Consider the following 20,512-nt stretch of genomic DNA (forward strand, 5'->3'; position numbering starts at 1 on the left):
AGAAAAATGTGTATATTCTGCTAAGAATAACAGTTTGAAGCTAATAGTAAATTTAAACACAACGTGCAAGTCTGATAGTTTTAAGGTAATAGTAAATTTAGATACAACGTTTAAGCTGCATATTTGAAACTACATTATTTCTGTAGTTTCTAAATTTGTATCTAAATTTACTATTACCTTAAAACTATCGGACTTACACGTTGTGTTTAAATTTACTATTAGCTTCAAACTGTTATTCTTAGCAGAATATACACGTTTTTCTTTTCAACTCTCGAGTAGGAATTATTCCTTATATTGAAACTTGTGGCCAGAGTTCTTGATATATCCTTTTCAGTGTATTTTCAACAAGAACTCCAATTTCTTTAACGTTTACCCATTAGCTAAAGTGGCACCTCAGGTTAAGAACAGTTTCAGGTTAAGAACGGACCTCCAGAACAAATTAAGTTCTTAACCCAAGATACCACTGTATTTGCATAAACCAATTATATTTGCATATTTTAAGGGAAATCACAATGATTTAAATATCAGGGGGGAGGAGTTGTGTGCTTGCTTGATCTGCTAATTACTGATAGGCTGGTTTATCTTTAAACCAGACTTGGACTGGACACTGGGTGACCTTGGGCCAGTCACTCTGTTTAACCTACCTCACAGGATTGTTGTGAATTATAAAAATGGGGAAGGAGGAGAAGACAATGTATGCCACATTGAGCTCCTTGGAGGAAAATTAAATAAGACAGAAAATAAAGAGAGGACTTTTCCTCTGGAAAATGGCGCACAAACCCACTCCAAGTCCTCGTAGCTACAATAACCCCATATTTTCTGATCCCAGCTCTCCTCTGCGTGTGCCTTGTGTCAAGATTCTCGATTGTAAGGGAGGTGGGGCAGGGACCTGACCTTTGCAAAGTATAGCTCGCGTTGAGGACGGCTGCAAGCCAGAGAGCGGAAGCCCAGGGCTGCAAAACCACCAGTCTCTGCTGATTCACCGGCTAAATATTCAAGAGTCCTGCCTCGCCCTTGAGCACCCGCTGACAAAGTGGAGGAAAAGAACTCTCCGTTTTTAAAACCAAAAATATTTAACGGCCTTGGTTCTGTGCACAAAGCTGGACCTTAAAACTCAGGGTAAATAAGGAGCCACTAATTATTTGTGGTTAATATAACCCCACATAGATAGGGACCTGAAGGTTCTAACTTTCTTTGCTCACTCCCCCCCCAACCGCGCAAGAGTGGTGGTTCCTTGCAACTAGTGTCGTCCCCCCCGCCGAATGGTTTCTCCCAGGAGGGCGACTTTCCCACGCATGCGCGTTGCTTCGTACCGGGCAGATTGACTGCTCTAGCCATGGGCGCTGAGTTGCGGCAGCTGCGGCTGCAACAGAAGCGGCGGTTGGTCCAGGAGCGGATCCGGGAGTTCCCCGATTTTCCCACGCCGGGGGTGCTTTTCCGGTAAGCGGGACGGGTAGCGGCCACTTTGGGCTATATGTGATGCCGAGGTCTTGTTCCCCTGAGCATGTGCAGAGCGCAATCCTTCCCCCTCCCTTGGGGAAGCGCTCCTGTTGCCAGTGGGCCACTACAAGGTCCCGGCGACTGGGGAGAGGAAAATGCACTCTGCCCATGCTCCGAAGTACACTTTTTTTCTGACCGTAAACTTCTTCCCTCTGGTTGTCGAATGCCCCTCATTTAAGAGGCTCCAGGGCTCAGATTAAGCCGGTGCTCGAAGTAGGGGTGGGGGTGGTCGTCTTCTAAAAACATCCATTTATTTATTATCACGCCCTCCAGGCGCCTGGTGCTCTCCAAAGTACCAGCAGGGCAGGTCTCTGGAGCAGAGTTTGCAGTCCAGAAGCATAATCACTTATGTGCGCAGTTGCTAAATGATTTGCCCCAGCACTGCAGAGATGAAAGGAGGCCCAGGCTGGTTTCTGCCCTCGATCAGGGGACAAAGTAAAACCAGGACCCAGTGCTTCTGCCCTCTCAGCAAGTATGGGCATCCACAGGGGTGGGTAGGTGGGACATGACCCAAAACTCCCTGATTCCACAGGCTGTTTCTAGCATGCGTGGAACCTAAAAACATGTAGCCATGCTTCTTCTCGTTTTTTGGCCTGTTTCCCCCTTTCAGTGTTTTACTTTGCCCCAGCGAAAAGTTCCTGCTGAGGCCCATGCCCCAAGGAGCGCCATAGCAAGCGGAATATGCCATCTGTGGGCCAGGGGACGTGACTGAAGTGATACAGTACCTAGCTTTCAGGTTTGATTAAGCCTAGAGGAAGTGGGAGAATAAGGGAAATACACAAGAGGTTAGATACCTGTTGCTTTAACTTCATTTGTAAAGCAGCTCCAATGCTGGGTCCCAAATATTTTTCTTCTGAAGGATAATTCCCACTCACAAAGAATTTTTTTTGACAAGTGCTTCTTTCTCTCCATAGAGATATCACCCCCCTCTTAAAGGACCCTGTTGCCTTTGCAGCTGCAATTCACCTCCTGGAAGCTCACGTCAAGGCCTCACATCCCCAGGTTGAGTACATTGCAGGTGAGCCAGGGACCGGTTTGTCTTTAAAACTCTGGAGGGCACCAGGTTGGGGAAGGCTGTCCTTGAGAGAAAGTCAGTGGATCTTGAGGCCATGAATGCCCCATCTACAAACATGCTGCATCCTGACAACAAATCTTCCTCCCTTGACTCCTCTGAGTTCTCTGTGCATGCTCAGATGCACTCTTGGTCAAATGTATATGCCAAGGCTGAGCCACTGAAACCAGACAGTACTCCCTTTAAATCACAAAGAGCTTGGCATTTGCTCCACTTAAGCCTCCACTGAATGGCCTTGCAAACAGCAGCAGAAGTTTCTAAACCTGTGCCTGGTTTCTCCCTGGTCTGCTAACTTTCTACTTGCGGGGGATTGCACTGCATAGAGAAGCATTCTGTCATGTGAACGCGCGCTGCCCCCCCTGCAGTGTGAAGACCAGAGACAGGTTTACAATCCCATCCTCCTGTCAGCAGGTAGAATGCCTCACATACCACACTCACTGTGCCACAACGATGGGAGTACCGCTTTTAATTTTGAGGACTGAGAAAGTAAGCTGCTGCTTCTCTGCTTCTGACAGGTCTTGATTCCCGAGGATTCCTTTTTGGACCAGCTTTGGCACAGAGATTGGGAGTTGGATTTGTGCTAATACGGAAGAAGGGGAAGCTACCAGGTCCCACAGTGTCTGTTGCCTACTCTCTGGAATATGGCCAGGTATTGGTGGGGTTTTTTTTCTAGGGGGTGGAGGTGGGGGCTCATCAAAGGATTTCAAATGCAGCTCTGGTGGAGGGGCTTCTAACGATCGCCCAGTGTTGATTTATGCTGGCTCAGCAGGAGAATGCAAAGCCATTTTTTAAAAAAGTGTATTATAATTTTTAATTTACCACATTTGTACACCAAAAAATCTTAGAGCAGCTTAGCAAAGTCAGCTCTAAGACAGTCTCTTCCCTCACACTCACAATCTAAAAAGACATGACACATGAGGAAAAAGGAAGAGGGAAAAGCTCAAACACGAATTCTTTTTTCCCTTTTTTATTTGCATTTTCAAAAACAGGAACAGAGCACATTTCACCCCCCCCCCTCTGCCTGTCCCACTTACGACTTTGTACCAAATACAGCATGTATACATATACCATATAACTTCCTTTCCACCCTTATCCTGGTTCCTTTGTTTTTCTACTCCATGTAATCACAACTTTTTAATCATCCAGTTTGTTATCTATTAAAAAAATATTTCAACACTGCTGGATTTACCTGAGACCTGCTAAGCTATGTATTTGTTTTGGTTCTTAAAATATTCACTAAACATTATCCATTCCTCTTCATCGTTTTCTCTTATCCTGTTTGTCAGACCATCCAGTCCAGCATATTCGAACATTTTACACTGCAATTCTTCCTTAGTGGGTACTATACTTGTTCTCCACCTTTGTGCCAATAAGGTTCTAGCTGTGGTGGTGGCATATAGTAATAAACTCTCTCGGGTTTTTTGGACCTCCATTGTTACCATCCCCAAGAGGAAAATCTGTTTTGGGGAAAGTTTTTTTTAATATATATTTTTAAATTCTTTATATATAGTTGCCCAATATTCCTTAATTACTTTACAGGACCGCCACATGTGGAAAAAGGATCCCTCAATTTCATTACACTTCCAACATATACCTTTTTCTTTTTTTAGACATTTTGGCCAATCTGGTGTGTGTTGAACACCATCTCTGGGTCATTTTCATATTTTACCGCATAGCATGCCATGAAATCCATATTCATTTTCCACAGCTTTTCACATAATTTGTAATCAATATTGTGACCCACATCTTGCCAAACACAAGTTCTTACAGTTCTTGGAATTTACAACTGAGGCAAGTGGCGTTTCTGGCTGCCGTTGCTTGATAGAGAGTAGCCCCACCCCTGAAGTCCTCTTTCCACCCCAATCCCCTATCAGCAGAGCTGATAGCATCCATGCCACTGTTCTTCCCACAGACAGCTGACTTGCTGGCGGTTGAGTCCTCCCTGCTCCCTCGCCAATGCCAGGCAGTTCTGTCCCACATTTTGGGGTGATGAGCCCCCCCCCCCCCCGGATTCTGGCCACTACATTGCCCATTCAGCAAGCCTAAAATCCACCCTTCTTTTGCATCCCACAGGCAGAGCTCGAAGTTCAAAACGACGCAGTGAGCCCCGGTCAGAATGTGCTCTTGATCGATGACCTACTTGCCACAGGAGGTGAGAACCGGGCAGGTACTGAGGCTGTTGGGTAGAGAGGATTGGCAGTCGGGGTCCTTTCCAGTTCTGCAGACACCCGAATGGAAGATGACGCCCCCGCTGACTTAGCCCAAAGACAAGACTTGCCATGTTCCTCTTTATTCCTGCTCTTTTGCCTGCCCAGGACCTCATGGATTCATTGTGGGTGCTGGTCAGCACTGGGTGACATGCCAGGCTTTGCTTGCTCAAGGAAATGGGCACAGCAGCCATGTTTTTTCTCCTTAATCTCAAGTGTGCAACATGATAGTTCTGCACCCGAGAGTGGAACAAGTCTGCAATCTCCATGCTAGACTTGACATGTAAGCAGATCTCATGGCTAAAACATTATCCAGCCTCGTTTTTCTGCCTTTTTGTTTTACTTTCCTCCTCAAATGTTGCCTGGCTGCCACTGCCACCTCTCAACTTGTGTCACATTTTTCCTGATGAGGAATTCTGGAGAACTCGGAAGCTTGCCCCATTTTTTTACTTGGTCCTAATTACCCAATTGCAAACGCATGGCGTAATGTTGGCCCACTTGGGTTTAAAATGGAATTTAACATATTGGTGGAGGATAAGGTTGTGCCCTACCCCACGCTGTTAAAAGCAGCATGATCTGAGTGCCAGTTGTTGGGAATCACAAGTTGGGGGAGATATTCCCATAGCTGTCTGGTTGGCCATGGAGGGAACAGGATGTGGGCTCCAGCTGTGGGTTCTTCTCATGTTACAATCAAGGGTAGCTGAACAGTGCAGGTTTTTCTTCTGCATGAGTAACACCCCCGTCTCTCATCTAGGGACCATGCAAGCTGCCTGTGAGCTGATGAAGAAGCTGGGGGCTAATATCCTGGAGTGTGTGGTGCTTATAGAGTTAAAGTCCCTTAAAGGGCAAGAAGCCATCAAGCCAAACTCCCTCTACTCACTGCTGCAGTATGACTGATACCCAGGAGTGACCGCCTGCCTCAAGCCTTGTTTCAGTTGAGATGGCCTTGCCGCCTTCCTCTGCCAAACAATTCCTAGCTTTGCATTGTTGCCTGCAAGCTTTCTTTTCTTTTTTATCTTAAAGAGACCCTTGCTCCCATCAAGTTGGCGTTGTCACCTTGGACTTTGTAAGTGAAGGGCTAATTACTTAAGTGCCATGGGAGAGGCTTTTATTATTATTAAAAGCACCAAATGAAGCTGGGATTTTTCTTTAAGGCTATCTCCTTGTAGGCAGTCTTGGACTTAGCAGATTGGGAAGGGGACGACTCGCTCACCAGAACCCAGGCCTATAGAGGCTTCCCAGAGTCAGCCTTTTCAAAACAGAAGTCACTTACACCTTTTAGAAAGCAAAAGATTGTTATTCCCCTATGCTAATTGGGGGGGGGGGCAGGGAGAGCCAGCCTGGTGTCCTCAAAACATTTTGGACTACAGTTCCCATCAGCCTCAGTGAGCAGACATGATGGAAGATGTAGTCCTTGCAAAAGCTTGAATGTGCCCCCAGGGCAGGGATGCCTAAGTTTGGCATCGGTCTTGGTTGCTAAATTCCACCTAAACCACGCCAGCATATTATGGACATCCTCTTAGAACACTTTGGACGAGCTGCACCCTGAGCATTTCCCCCAATAGCTATGGCTTGCGGTTCTGCACAGGTCTTTTCTTTTGGCCCTGGAATGGAAAAGTACTTCTGCGCTCGAAACAAAATAAAAAAAAAATCCTTCCAGTAGCACCTTAAGAGACCAACTAAGTTTGTTATTGGTATGAGCTTTCATGTGCATGCCCTCTTCTTCAGATACTTCTGTCCCAAATTCGAAACTGCTTGTAAAAAAAAAAATTGTCCCTTTCACATAATGTACAATTGAGGAAGAGAACCAGGTAGTAAAAGCACCAGTGACTTAAAACCATCCAGTGTACGAGTAGAAACATTTAAATTAATGGACATGACTTAGGTCTATTAATTTCAGTGGGTCTGCTCTAAGTAAAACATAGTGGATACAGCCCACTCTTACCCCTTTCCTTCCCCCGCCTCCTTGACACTCCTCAAAATAACTTTCCTGGCTAAAATCATTTATGCTATCAGCATTAAGAGAGGCATACAAAATGTCTCTGCTTATGTTTACTTTAAAGCTAAAAATTATACTCTAATCACCATAGAACTTCTCTCATGCCAGCACCTAAAAAAAAAAAAAAACCAACTCCAAAAAGAATGAGAAGTTTTATTTGCATAATTAACAATGACGCCATTTTTTCTAGCTAGATCTTCAGTTTTGCCATCAAAATACATTATGCAGACTCACCTGCGCCACTTTTCTAGTGTGGATTCTTCTGTTTGCTGTGGGTTTGGGGTTGTTTGGTTTTGTTGCATTCCGCTTTCTCTTTATTTTCATGCTGATTTCTAAAATGTTATTGCAAGGTTGCCCTAACTACTAAAAATGGCATCAAGATCATTTCAATAAAAGGCAGTAGTAGCTACTGGGGGTCCTCAGCTGTTACTACTACCATCAGCCTCAGTTAGCACGGCTGGTGTTCAGGGATGATAGGAATTGGTAGTCCAGTGACAGCTTGATGGCCTCAGATTAGCCACCCCTTAAGTTTGCAAGTGATGAAAGTTCCACAAACAGAGTCAGATAAGGTATTTGTGAATAGGGGTTTTATTCAGCTTCCTGTGGCCACAGAACAGATAATCCAGTGCTGCCACTGATGGTTTTGGAGTCAGTACAGAATAGCTGCAATGCTAAGAGGCAGGTGCAGGCCAGGGACCTCAATTCAAGGGCCCCATTTAGCTCCCAAACACATGGATTGCCTAACAGGGTGAACTATAATTTCATATGTTTAAGGCAAATAAGTCACAACAGCAGTTTGCACAGCAGCTGTCTCAGCATCTGCTAAAGGAAAGAGCCAAAAAAATAAAGGAAGGGGATGAGATGAGCTCACATGCAGTCACAAGGAAGTCCCTTTACTGGCAGATAGATTCCCTGGTTCCATGTGTGAGATTGTAGAGCCGTACAATGGGCTGAGCCAGCCTTTCCCAACCTCAGGGTCCCAGGTGGTTGGGCTACAAATCCCATAATCCTTAACCAGCCGGGAGCTGTGGTCAAGGAAGATGGGAGCTGTAAGTCCAACATCTGGGGAAAGGTTGAGACAGGGTGCTCTAAGGCATGCAAAGTCAATTCCCCCCAAAGATCCTGGGAACTGTAGTTTACCACTCAGAGTTAGAACCTCTGCACCCTTAACAAACTACAGTTCCCAGCATTCTTTGGGGCAAGTGTAGTACGTTAAATGTATGGTGGACCTGTGACCTCAGGCTCAAACGAAATTGCAGAAATCCACCACCGCTGCTCTTGGCTCAATCCCCTTTACTGAAGCTAAGGGACAAAAATGTCAACTAAATGGCTTGGCCAGTTAAAAATCACTCATTTTAAGCTCCTCCTGATCAATAAATAGTTATTGCTAAGGTTCATATACAAGTTATGTTTTACAACCAATTTTTTTAAAAGTACTTTTAATGTCCTCTGTCTACCAAGTCTTGGAGGAACTGAAACTCCCTTTGTGGAAAAAGGCAGCTCCCACCCGTTCCTGCCAGATGAGGGAATGGAAATGCTAGTCATGGCTTTGTGGTCCTGCAGCGTCATTCACTATGCCTGTTCAGCTAATCTGGCAAGTGGGAAGCGGTGCTGACAAAGAACTTTTTTAATGCACGAAGGCGAAAAGTTTGGTACTTTGTTGTGATGCGCCAATCAAACTGAATTTCCTGGTTTGTATGTGCTGCCCTCTTGTGGCCTTACAGAACCGTAACAGCTACACAGGCACCAGGATGGCACTTAGAAAACTAGGAGGGAAGGAAGGAAGGAGAGATGCCATATCCTCTTAATTCTGAAAAAGCCACAATATTCACATTTTGCTCACATTCATGCATCAGCTGCAAGGAGAGAAAACGACACACACGTCTCTGGCCATCGGGGTCCTTTCCCAAGAGAGACTGTGCCAACAGGCACACAATGATGCTGAGCCTAAGGCATCATGATCTCCCCCCATCCTGCAGCATAGATTAGAGCCTTTCCTCTTCCTTTGCCCTTGCGGCCAGTCTCTCCGTGACAACGTTGAGGTCCACGCTTTTGTCCAGCTTGATGTACGTTTCTTGCCGGATGGGGACAACGCTCACCCAGCCAGGCAGCAGCTCTGAGAGGAGACGAAGGTGCTTTTCTGTCTCTCCTGCAGGGACAGAGGAAGAGTTTCAGACAGAGCGCTGGGCCATCTGATTGTTTTCTCACTTAACAGCTTTTGTTAAGCGAGAACAGAAAGCCCCTGTCTATCATAGGGATACCCACTATAAATGACTCCTTGGTGGTTAAATCACCACTGAAAACATGGCAGGGAAAGGACTCTTTGCATGCAGACGGTTGCACGATTAATCCTCTTAAAAAGATATGCAGCTTTTTTTGGTTAGAGGGCACATTCCCAGGGCTCCGTGTATAGTAAGTCGGGAGTCACACGCTGGCAGAGGGTGGTGCCAGGACAAAAAAAGGAAAGTTTTCTAGACTAGCGATCACCCTGCTTCAGATTAGAATACCTAGCCCAACTGGGTTTGATCGGGTTACCCTCAAGTATACAGAAGATTATTTTTGGGGTAAACACAACAGACCAATTCAGCCACTGTTGCAGTGGAAGTTGATCTTTTCCGATTGTGTGCTACAAACACCTATAAGGTGTTTGTTCTTACACAGCTGGGAGGTAAACAACTTCACCCCAAGCCATGCCAGCAGCAAAGCATTGCTTTGTAAGTCAAGTATTTAAAGATAAATTAAGCTGAAACTTTGATCTCGAACTTGCCTCCCACAGAAGGCAGTGATGGCCAGCAAGTGGGATGGCTTTAAAAGAGGATCAGACTAACTCATGGAGGACAAGGCTACACCCTGCCTCCAATGTTAAGAGACGTTAGGCCTCTGAATACCAGGATGCTGGGATTCACAGGTGGGCAGAGCACTGTTGCACTCCTGTCCAGCTTGCAGGCTTCCAACAGGCATCTGGTCAGACACTGGGGGAATAGGATGCTCAGTTAGATGGGCCACTTGCCTGACCCAGCAGGCCAATTCCTATGCTCCTAAAATACAGCCTATTCTAGTTCTGGAACTTCATACAGGGGACACACTTTTAAAAATGGCTGGGGGAAATTAGAAAATAAACAGGAAGGAACAAACCCCGATGGGGTGGAAGAATGGAGCAGATTCAGGTGTTGGGAGCCGCCTAAAATGAGGCATGATAGTTCTGCAACATCCGAGGGGCACAGCTTCCCCATCTCTGCCTGGAGACAAGGCATCACCCCCCTTCTCTCCCTCTCAAAGCTCGCCAGGTGTGCCCACTTCCTCCCCTTACCAAACGTCATGAGGGACCGGTAGCTGGCCATCATCTGCTGGCATGCCACCTCCAGGGGCAGCGCCTGCTTCTTCTCCGCCACAAAGACGTTGCGCAGGACCCGCGCCATCTCCGGCAGACGCGACAGCATGTCCAGGCGCCGCTCCTGCTGCGGGTTCCGCACCATCAGCGCCTGCAGCTTTTGAACTTCCTTGGCTCTGACCTGAGAGAGAGAAAGGGAGAGAGGTGGTGGTGGTGGCAGCATCAGAAGGGATCAAACCTGATAGCTTCTACATGCAAAGCAGATGCTCTGCTGGAACTGAGCTATGCGTCCTTTAGAATTCTAAGTGTGCATCTTGTCTGCGGCAAGGAAAGGGGGTGGGTAGGGCAGGGCAAAGAGCGTTGCAAGAAGAGCAAGGAGTGAGTCTGTGTGGGAAGGGGAAGAATATAAGAAGAGCCCGCAGGATCAGGCCATCTAGCCCAGCATCCTGTTCTGAGTGGCCAACCAGATGCCCCCAATGGGAATCCCACAAGCAGGGCCCAAGCACAAGGGCACTCTCCCATCTTGCAGTTTCCAGCAATTTGCACTCAAAGGTGCCACCCTAATAAGGTAAAGGGAACCCTGACCATTAGGTCCAGTCGTGGCCGACTGGGGTTGCGGCGCTCATCTCGCTTTATTGGCCAAGGGAGCCAGCGTACAGCTTCCGGGTCATGTGGCCAGCATGACTAAGCCGCTTCTGGCGAACCAGAGCAGCGCACAGAAACGCCGTTTACCTTCCCGCCGGAGCGGTACCTATTTATCTACTTGCACTTTGATGTGCTTTCAAACTGCTAGGTTGGCAGGAGCAGGGACCGAGCAACGGGAGCTCACCCCGTCGCGGGGATTCGAACCGCCAACCTTCTGATTGGCAAGCCCTAGGCTCTGTGGTTTAACCCACAGCGCCACCCGCGTCCCCCGCCACCCTAATACTACTTACTAAACTAAATAAAAATTAAAATAAAATAAAAGTAAGAGTAATAGCAATGATGCATGACATGGAGCAGGTCAGTGGTCCTGCCCCATCTGCAAAACCCCTTTATGACTTTGGATGTTGGGACCTGGACTTCCCTACTTTACAAACCAAGAACAAAGGTGACCCACATCGCACAAGCCTGAAGCCTGCCTGGTGAGGAGACGGCAAGGCACTCACCCTCTCCAACAAGGACTGCGACACCCCTTTCAGGCTGCTGGGGGTGCCAGCCGGAGCTGGCGGGGGTGGCCGAGGGGACTCCGGCACAGAGGGGCTGGTTTCGGCAGTCCTCAGAGCCAGATTGGCCAGCGCCTTCTCCATCTGTTGTTGGGTGTGGCAGAAAGAAAGAGAGAGCAGGTGGGTCAGACATCAGTAGCAGTTTTTCTCACCTGGCAAGCAAAGGAGTCTTGCGTAGCTGAAAAGCAATTGCGATGCCATGCGTAACAGTAAACTGATACTCTCCTGAACAATTTCTCGCCCCTACCATGCACAAACAGCCCATTCAACTGAGATGCAGGTGGTTGAGGCAGCAGAGAGGACCTGTTGCTCCCTCTTCTCCATCACAGTAATCAACAACCAACTTTATCTAGCCACAGGCTTTCCCTCTCTAGTACCAAATCCCAAATTTTGGACCCCTCCCTTTTTTAGGGGGGGAGCTGCCATGGGCTGGCATGAAGGCCAAAATAAAATCAAGTCCAAAGAAAAAATTGGCCAACTTCTGACTGCAGGGGAAGAGTCAATAGTCACACAAGGAGGCAGACCCATAACAACTGTTCATACTTCGATGGTCAAGATCCACTCATAATAAATTCAAGGTATCAGTACAAATTTATATAAAATATTCCTTACAAATTTAGTACACAGAAATTCAAAGTATTAGCATAGAAATCCCTATATGGCGCCTTCCTCAATATCTCCTATCCCAAGATTGGCAGGTGAGGCTTCAGTTGTGCCATCACTGGGGCATACCCAGTTGGCAGCAACCTACGACAGGGGCTTTTCGGTGGTGGCTCCCCATTTGTGGAATTCCTTCCACAAGGAATTACATCTGACGGCTGAAAGAAGCTGCTCCTGGCAACCTTGAGAGATGAGTGGCTAACTGTTTGCAAGAAGGCTTTATAAAAAAATTGATGTTATTGACAGGTTTGCTGCCCCGGGGGCTCCTTTGCAAGGGAGAACAGGATATAAAATGGAAATAATAGCTAAGTCAAAGAGTTCCACCCACACTCAGAGGGCCTTCTCCTTTGGCCAGCTTTACCTTGGGCGTCATCAGGCTGCGAGCCTTGGCCAGCACCTCTTGAGCAGTCGTGATTTTGTCCACCTGCGGGGGCTGAGGCACCTCCGCAGGGACGATGTCGGGCACGTCGTCAACATTGAACCGGGGATGCCACCTTGTCAGTTTGTCTTCCGGCACCACCATTGGAGGGTTGAGAGACGCCAAGAAAGCCTATGGGAAGTTAGCACAGGGGAGGTGATGACTATGCCTGATATAGCACCCGGACCAGCACCTGATAAGGTATAGCAAACTTGAGTCTCCAGCTGCTTTTGGGCTACAACTCCCATCAGGACTAGTGGTCAGGGATGAGGGGAACTGTAACCCAGAAACATCTGGAGACCCAAGTTTGGGAAAGCCTGATGTGAAGCAACCCTCCATAAGAGGTATTTTCTCATTTACATGGCAAAGGCAGGAACGAGCCATGGTGGAGGGAGGAGACGACAGCTGGGAGGGGGAAGGGCCAGATGAAGACCTTCAGAGGTCCTAAGCACTGACAAGATGATGGTGCCTCCATATGCAATTCAAGACAAGGATGGTGCTAAACCGTAAAATAAAATTGTATTTTTCAAGAGCTTGCATGCTTGCAGAAATGTGTGCGCATATTATGTCATGTGCAACCCATGACAGGATCTGCTTTCTTCACATTCTTTTGGTCTACGTTAGTAGACATTAGTTGTCATTCCCCCCAGTTTAGGTGGGGATAAGTAATAAGAAGAGAACAGGAAAACAGGGGAAGACTGTGGAGTGTAAGATGCCTGAAAGTTCCAATTCTTTGGTGTGTGTGTTTTTTTTAGCTGTCAAATTCTTCCCAGAGCTTCTCATGCGTTGCTGGTGTATGAGCTTAGTCTGCTTACTGGGTAAATCCAGCACTTTTTTGGGGGGTGGGGGGAGAAGAGACTCGCCTTGTGGTGCCCTTTCACGATGTTAACCAAGTTCCTGCCAAATATTTTCCGACGCTGCATCAGGTGCAATGCCGACAGCTTCTCTCCTGAAACAAAAAAATTGAAGGGTGATGGGCCACATCTCCCTCTGAAACTGCTGTTCCCTTCTACCCACCAGTCCAGAGATGGGAAACCTTTGAGTTGGGGGGGGGGGGGGCACATGCCAGTGGTGGGCGGGGCCAGAGGCAAAAGTGGGCGGAGCAACTAATGTAAAATGTGGCATAGGCTGGTGTTTACACGCTCCTCTCTCCATCCTCCTCCCAAGGCAAGCGAGAGGCGCCACTGTCAGGAACAAACAGGGTGCAGCCCAAAAAGACTCCCAAGGGCCAGAAACAGGGGCCTGGAGAGCCACACCTGGTCCCCGGGACCAAGGTTGCTACAATGCTACAATGGTCCTACAATGACACACACTGGGGTGGTTCTTTGGCAACCAACGTCTTCAAGTTTGGTCTTTAGTACATTTCAAAGGGTGTGGCAGGAAACGTACAATGAAGTCTACCTGCCCACTTTCCTCCCTAGCTCATAGGAGCTTCTTTTGCGAATGCCGCACGGGACCCACCTGCCTCTAGCACGGGTTCAATCGTCAGCTGGTAGTCGCCTCTCTTCTGACCAGGGGTGCCAAAGGTGGGAATGTTCTTCTCCTGGCGCATGATGTACGAAGCCGGATACACAGCTTTGATCTGACCCAGGTTCCGTTCTTCAAATTGCCTGCAGACAGGCAGGGAGAATATCAGCGCCCAAGATCTTGCACACAATCAGAAGTTTATAAATGACCAGATAAATAGAATGTAATCAACCCCTTCGGGAGTGAACATCCCACCATCATTTTGGTGGCACCCTCAAAATGAGGACCAGGAGAGTCTTGAGGTTCTTGGGTCTGGCAGACAGATACAGCCTGGCACGCGAAGTAGGTTTGCACCCGTGATATTGTTGTTAAGTTATTAACCACCTTCTATGCAATCATCTCAAGGTGACGTACTGTTAAAACCAGCAAGCAAACAAAAAACATTTAGAGACACAAAAAAACAGCAGATAAATTTAAAACAAGATGAAAACCATCCAAAATAGACAGTGATGGCAAATACCCATTGGTCCAGCTGGGAAAGGCTGATGGAACAAATAACGCTAAGAGCTGGAAGAGAGCCCAAGGGTCATCTAGTCCAACCCCCTGCAATGCAGGAATCACAACTAACATGTCTTCAGTTGTTCTCAGAAAGTGCAGACAGAGGGCGCCTGCTGAATCTCAACAGGAATGCTATTCCACGGAACAGGGGCAGCCACACTAAAAGCCCCGCTCCAAGCTGCTATGGGACAAACCTCTGAGATTTTGGGGACTTGCCCAAGAAACTTACCCGCAAACCAAGCAATTTGCTGGGTGTATAAGAGAGAAGGCAGTCTCTCTCTCAAGTAACCTGACCCGGAGCTGCATAGGGTCTTGTGTGTTAGTACTAAAACACCATGAGGACTAAAAGCTTGAAGGGAAAGTGGTCAAGAGTATCCACCTAGCCCAGCACTTTTGTCTCTACGGACAGAAGTCTTCAAGCAGAAGAAAGAGGTATTCTGACTCTAGCTGGGGAGGTTTCAACACCATTTATCACTGCCAAGAGATCCCAAGACCAGTTACCCAGCTTCCATGATTTTATCTAGTCAAGGGAATGGGAAACCTTTGCAGGGGGGGCGCATGTAGACAAGGGTCGAGGCAAAAGTGAGCAGGGCAACAGCTGCAACTCTTAACTTTGAGCAGTAGGGGGCAGTCCAACCTCTGCACCAAAAGCCAGAGGCGTCTGCAGCCTCTCTCATACATTCTTTGCAACTGAGCAGCATGACCACAGTTTAATGCAGGGGTAGGCAACCTAAGGCCCATGGGCTGGATGCAGCCCAATTGCCTTCTAAATCCGGCCCACGGACGGTCCAGGAATCCGCGTGTTTTTACATGAGTAGAATGTGTGCTTTTATTTAAAATGCATCTCTGGGTTATTTGTGGGGCATAGGAATTTGGGGCAGTGGACTGGCCCACGGCTGAAAAAGGTTGCTGACCCCCGCTTTAATGGGTCCTCAAAGCACTCTGGGCACAGAGCAGGTTTGGCGAGGGTGTGCGGCATTGCAAGAGTACTGGGGGCCAACCAGCTGATGACAACACCCTGTGAGCTAAACTTCTTTGGTTCGCCACTCATTGCATGAAGTACTATTGCTTTCTGCTCAGGCAAGGCCATCAATTTTATTACATGCCAAGTAATTAACATCAGGGGGGGAAACCACCAGCCCAGAAGGGAATTCTGGTCTACCGCTGTGTTACAAAGGCTGCTGTCATCTTCACTCTGTTATTCCCAATTGGCATCCTGGGCAGAATTATGAGCTTGCCAGGTGGAGAGATAGTCACTCTCTCTGCTTCTCCAGACTGACTGCTCACAGGCGATTGCCTCCCGCGCTCCCTGCCCACCCCCAGGAGAAAGGGTGAGCTCTCACCTGCGCATCATGTCCTGGATGCCTTGCTTGACCTTGGCAAAGGTCACCGTCTCCGAGCGGTTGAAAAGCATCCCCACAATGGTGTCCATGCTGCGGAACATCTCGGCCAGCACCTTGTACTTGTAAGGCAGCGTGAGTCCCGGGGGGACGTCCTGGGCGAGGTTGTGGAAGCGCTGGAAGGCTGGAGCCTTCGCACTGGGAAGATGGGGAGAATAAAAATGATCGGCTGTTTCCGTCACACGACAGCACAGTGTCACCTTAGCTCTCACACAGGTAGTTGTCGGCTGAGGTTTTGGATGATAGTTGCAAGCATTTAAGAGCAGCAAAGCCATTTTCAGATCTGCTGTACAAGTTACTGAGGGGCACCTTTCTAGCGGATCAAAAATATTTTAAATTTATTGGCTGGGCGTTGCAATCCTAATTATTGACTGGGACATCCAACCATCCTGCAGACTCAAACTATAGGAAATGCCCAGCTCTGCTTAGGATTGGGCTTCTTTGATGGCCTCAAACAGGGGTGGCTCACTTGTCACTGCCCAGATGTTGCTAGACTCCCACCAATCCCAGCCAGCGAGGCCAATAATGTCTAGGGGAAATGGCAGTCACATAACAATTGGGGTGGGCACAAGCTAACCACCCCTAAACTCAATCAAACAATCAATTACTCTATTATGGCCAATGGCCAGTAACCAGAAAGGAATTTTGAATTTTGTACAAATATATAACATACAAAACAAAACAGAAAACAACAGCAATCAAACTATTAGTGTAACTGTTGCACTACAGAACACCAGGCACAGAAAACAAATTTATAAATTTGCTAAAATTAATCCCTGCAGAATTTTACATGCAGCAGCACAATATTACACACAAAGAAGAAAGATTGATGAGTACTGATATGCTAAAAGTAAAAAGGCATCAAATGCAAGCTGTCGCCCTGGGAATTTCCAAAAAAAAAAGGGTTCAATACCCTAAGACCCCTAATCTAGAAAATCGCCATGTCCCCTCTCACCAGACACCTGGCTTCATCACCAAGGCCAACCCCTCAGAAAGCTCTTCCCCTACCTGGTCTCTGCTGTTGGCTCAGGATTGCTTTTGCCCAGCTGGAGTTGAGGGAGGTTCCTCACTTTCTCCTTCTCAGCCTCTTTCCTCTTGCTGATTTTGGATTCCAGCAGCCGAGCCCGTTTTAATCTGCTCTTTATGTCACCGTCAGCCTCTGAGGAGCTGGCTGGCAAAGTGACTTTCTGTGCCAGGGCACGGATCTTCGCCAGACGACCGCTCAGCTCCGCCAACTTCTCCTTAGACACCACCTCCTGTTTGGAAGGAGAGAAATCTCAGCTAGGGAGATTCCTGCCTTATTCACATAGGGAAGGAAAGGGCAAGAACGACCTCTCTCTGCCAGAGACCCTGGAGAGGGGCTGCCATTCAGAGCAGACAGCAGTGGCCTGAATAGGCTAATAGTCTGAGCTGCTATAAGGCAGCTTCTTATGTTCATTTGTACAGGCGACCCTCCCTTTTGAAATCTAAATATCCAGCAGACAGTCCTTTTAAGTAATCTCTACAGTTTGGTACTTGCCAGTGGCAAGCGGCAAACAGTGGCGAGGTAAGCAACTGAATGGCCTGTGAGCATCACAGACTCCATCAGACTGCCAGCCCTCAATCACTACGGTTGCAATTCTTAAGCAAACTTAGCAGCAGTGCTTCATCTTTCCTTAATCTCGCAGCTCTGAAGTAGTCAGTGTTAGAAACTGAGATATGAAAGCTAGAAGCTAAATAGCACCTTAAACCAAGGTTACATGTGCTACAACAGAATGTCTAGCCACCCATTTTTTAAAACAAGGATACGAAGCTGAAAATGAATGAAGTGCAGCTAAAATATTATGTTCATTTTTCACATGGTCTAGTCCTTCCCCTGCAACCCCCCCTAACATTCTTTAGAAGGTCTCTTCTCCAGTCTTCAGAGAGTAGCTGGAAGTGGGGAGGCAGAAAAAGCTCCTTTCCTTCCACTCCGCAGTTTTAATCTGAAATCTTAGGCGCAGTACTGCACCCAGAACTCAGAAACTGCTTGCACTAATGAAATTCCCTGTTGCAAAATGCACCTAGAACAATGAGAGTTTTGAACACAGGAAAGAGTGCTGGGCCATTAGAATCTGGAGCCACTGAACCCAGTCAATGTGTATGCTAATGACAAAGGGTGCTGTGGCAGCTCTATCAGGTTTACTGAGCTGTGCAAGCTTCAAGAGGCAGCAGAATGCTATGTCAGATGTTTAGAGATGGTGGCCTATACAATCCAAAGGCCACCCCACCCCCTTCTTCTCCAAGGCTCACCTTCTCTACTGACACTATGCCAGGCTGCACTGTGGTCTCCAGCTGCAGACCTGGTGAAAGAGTCCCATTGGCCAAATCCTTTGCCTTTTTATCCAGACTGGAGGGGCTGGGTAGCCCAAGGGCTGTGGGGGAAGCAAAGCCTGGGACCTGAAACAGAAGCACTCCAGTCAGAATTGGCAACACATCTCCCTTCAGAATACCAGTTGCTTAAGGGCGTTGAGTATGTAGCCTGGAGAAGAGAAGGCTGAGAGTTGACATGATGGCCAGCTTCAAATATTTGAAGGGCTGGCTTGTTTTCTGCTGCTCCAGAGTGTGGGAACCAAACCAATGGATTCAAATTACAACTGAACACAGTATTCCAAGTTTTCTAACCACATTGGGTTCTCACTACAAACCCATATTCCCTCCTTGGTCAGTTCCCACCAATTCAAACCAATTGCAGCACAAATGCATGTGCTGCAAAGTCAGGGGGATTATACATATTTTGCTCTGAGCCCCATTAACCATTTTAATGCCCATTTCAAAAGTATTCTTTTTCCCATTTTTGGGCACAGTGAATAACAAGGCCTCTACACTACGACAACTTAATAGCACCGCCATATACAGGAACAGTCTAACTCAACCATCCAAGACACTGCAGACAACCAACGTGGGAATGGCTTGGCCATCTGCCGGGCTCAGGTCTGACCCCACAGGTCTCTTCCCTAGAACGGTGCCTGCTGCTATGTCGCCTCAGAGCTCACACCCGGGAAGGATCAAGAAAATCCGAAGGAGCGGGCCCATTCACACAACCCCGACTTCCACCATTTCCCACTACACAACAAGGCTCCGGGCAACTAATCCGGATTAAAGACGCTCGAAGTCAGAACGCGCGGTCCTGCTTCCCCTCCTTTCGGATCACTCACCGCCTCCCCTTTTTCCTCCGCGGGCATCACCAGCGTCTTCCGGGCGGTGCCCTTCGCACCGAGGCGGCGGCGGCCTTGGGCAGAGACCGGCGTGAGCTCCGCCTCGGGCTCCGGCCTGCGCCTTTTCCTACTGCTGCTGGGCTGCGAGGGCTGCGGGCAGCTGGAGCCGAGCGGGGTGCGAGGAGGCTCCAAGAGGCCCAGCCCCGTCTCTTCCTTCTCCTGCTGCTGCTCCTTCTTCTCGGGCCTGCCGGCCTCCAGGGGCTCGGGGGCTCCATCAGCTTGTACCTTCCGGCGCTTGGCGCTCAAGCTGCCCCCCGCGGGGCCCTTCTTGTTCTGCGCGAAGAAATCGGTGACCCGGAGCTGCGCCATGGCGTCCACGTGGCCGCTTCTTCTCCCGATGGAACGTTCCGAGCCCGGCTTGCTACTCAGCGTTCCATCCGGCGGCAACAAAGTATCCGACTTTCGCGGGCTTGGCCTAAGTCCCGCCCCTTAGCTTGCTTCCTTTCCCGCGCTGGGGCGGACGAGCTCTTAAAGGCGCCGCGTAGCTTTTCCTGCCTCCATTGCTTGCAGAGACCTGTGGCGAAGCAGAACTAGAAAGGTGGCGCTGCTTCTTTTTTCTGTAGGAGCGGGGGAACCTGTAGTCCTCAGAATGCTGTTGAACTACAACTCCCACCATCTTCGGCCATTGGCTATGCTGGCTGGGGCTGATGGGAATTGTAGTCCAAAACTCTGGCAGTTAGCAGGGAGGTAGGGTGAACAATAAGGTGCTACACTCAATAAGGTGCTACACTCAATATGCCAGCAAATTTGGAAAACGCAGCAGTGGCCAGAAGATTGAAGAAGATCAGTCTACAGCCCAATCCCAAAGAAGGGCAGTGCCAAAGAATGCTCCAACTACCGCACAATTGCACTCATTTCACACGCTAGCAAGGTTATGCTTAAAATTCTACAAGGAAGGCTCAAGCAGTATGTGGATCGAGAACTCCCAGAAGTGCAAACTGGATTTAGAAGAGGCAGAGGAACCAGAGACCAAATTGCAAACATGCGCTGGATTATGGAGAAAGCTAGAGAGTTCCAGAAAGACATCTACTTCTGCTTCATTGACTATGCAAAAGCCTTTGACTGTGTCGACCACAGCAAACTATGGCAAGTTCTTAAAGAAATGGGAGTGCCTGATCACCTCATCTGTCTCCTGAGAAATCTCTATGTGGGACAAGAAGCTACAGTTAGAACTGGATATGGAACAACTGATTGGTTCAAAATTGGGAAAGGAGTACGGCAAGGCTGTATATTGTCCCCCTGCTTATTTAATTTATATGCAGAATACATCATGCGAAAGGCTGGGCTGGATTAATAATGGTACTTAACTTTCTGGTATGTTGAGGACTACAACCTTAGGTGGCTTCCAAAAATATAGGAAGCAGCCTTCCACAGAGTCTGACCACTGGTCCATCCAACTCACTATTATCTATACTAACCAGCAGCAGCTCTCCAGAGAACTTCAAGTGGGATATTGTCA

The 20,512-nt window shown here is 48.1% G+C and overlaps 2 protein-coding genes across 3 annotated transcripts; one reads left to right on the top strand and one right to left on the bottom strand.

Moving 5' to 3' along the window:
- The first annotated feature begins 1,280 nt into the window (after window positions 1-1,280).
- Window positions 1,281-5,914, top strand: APRT (adenine phosphoribosyltransferase). The gene is made up of 5 exons (XM_028739984.2): window positions 1,281-1,440; window positions 2,415-2,518; window positions 3,088-3,221; window positions 4,646-4,724; window positions 5,534-5,914. Exons 1-5 carry the CDS (start codon window positions 1,337-1,339, stop codon window positions 5,674-5,676), a joined length of 564 nt encoding a protein of 187 aa, XP_028595817.2. The 5' UTR covers window positions 1,281-1,336; the 3' UTR covers window positions 5,677-5,914.
- On the bottom strand, window positions 5,712-19,562 carry CDT1 (chromatin licensing and DNA replication factor 1). Of its 2 annotated transcripts, XM_028739977.2 has the most exons (10): window positions 18,994-19,562; window positions 18,089-18,235; window positions 16,826-17,073; window positions 15,761-15,955; window positions 13,854-14,002; window positions 13,256-13,341; window positions 12,336-12,524; window positions 11,258-11,398; window positions 10,089-10,290; window positions 5,712-8,927 (listed from the first exon to the last, which is right to left on the bottom strand). In XM_028739977.2, the coding sequence occupies exons 1-10, from the start codon at window positions 19,360-19,362 to the stop codon at window positions 8,764-8,766; spliced, it is 1,890 nt and encodes a 629-aa protein (XP_028595810.2). In that variant the 5' UTR covers window positions 19,363-19,562; the 3' UTR covers window positions 5,712-8,763. The 2 variants fall into 2 exon arrangements, with proteins under 2 accessions (XP_028595810.2, XP_028595811.2); XM_028739978.2 differs by lacking the exon at window positions 18,089-18,235.
- Window positions 19,563-20,512: the final 950 nt, after the last annotated feature.

This window comes from Podarcis muralis, chromosome 7 (assembly GCF_964188315.1).
Source record: "Podarcis muralis chromosome 7, rPodMur119.hap1.1, whole genome shotgun sequence".
NCBI lineage: Eukaryota > Metazoa > Chordata > Lepidosauria > Squamata > Lacertidae > Podarcis > Podarcis muralis.

What these genes read in the sequence shown, in the direction of transcription:
- APRT (XM_028739984.2), top strand. Translation starts at nt 1,337, where the DNA reads ATGGGCGCTGAGTTGCGGCAGCTGCGGCTGCAACAGAAGCGGCGGTTG. An exon ending in ACGCCGGGGGTGCTTTTCCG is followed by an intron (nt 1,441 to 2,414) that starts GTAAGCGGGACG and finishes TTCTCTCCATAG; the next exon opens with AGATATCACCCCCCTCTTAA. An exon ending in TGACCTACTTGCCACAGGAG is followed by an intron (nt 4,725 to 5,533) that starts GTGAGAACCGGG and finishes TCTCTCATCTAG; the next exon opens with GGACCATGCAAGCTGCCTGT.
- CDT1 (XM_028739977.2), bottom strand. Translation starts at nt 19,362, where the DNA reads ATGGCGCAGCTCCGGGTCACCGATTTCTTCGCGCAGAACAAGAAGGGC. An exon ending in GCATAGTGTCAGTAGAGAAG is followed by an intron (nt 17,074 to 18,088) that starts GTGAGCCTTGGA and finishes CCTTCCAAACAG; the next exon opens with GAGGTGGTGTCTAAGGAGAA. An exon ending in CCGGTCCCTCATGACGTTTG is followed by an intron (nt 8,928 to 10,088) that starts GTAAGGGGAGGA and finishes CTGTCCCTGCAG; the next exon opens with GAGAGACAGAAAAGCACCTT.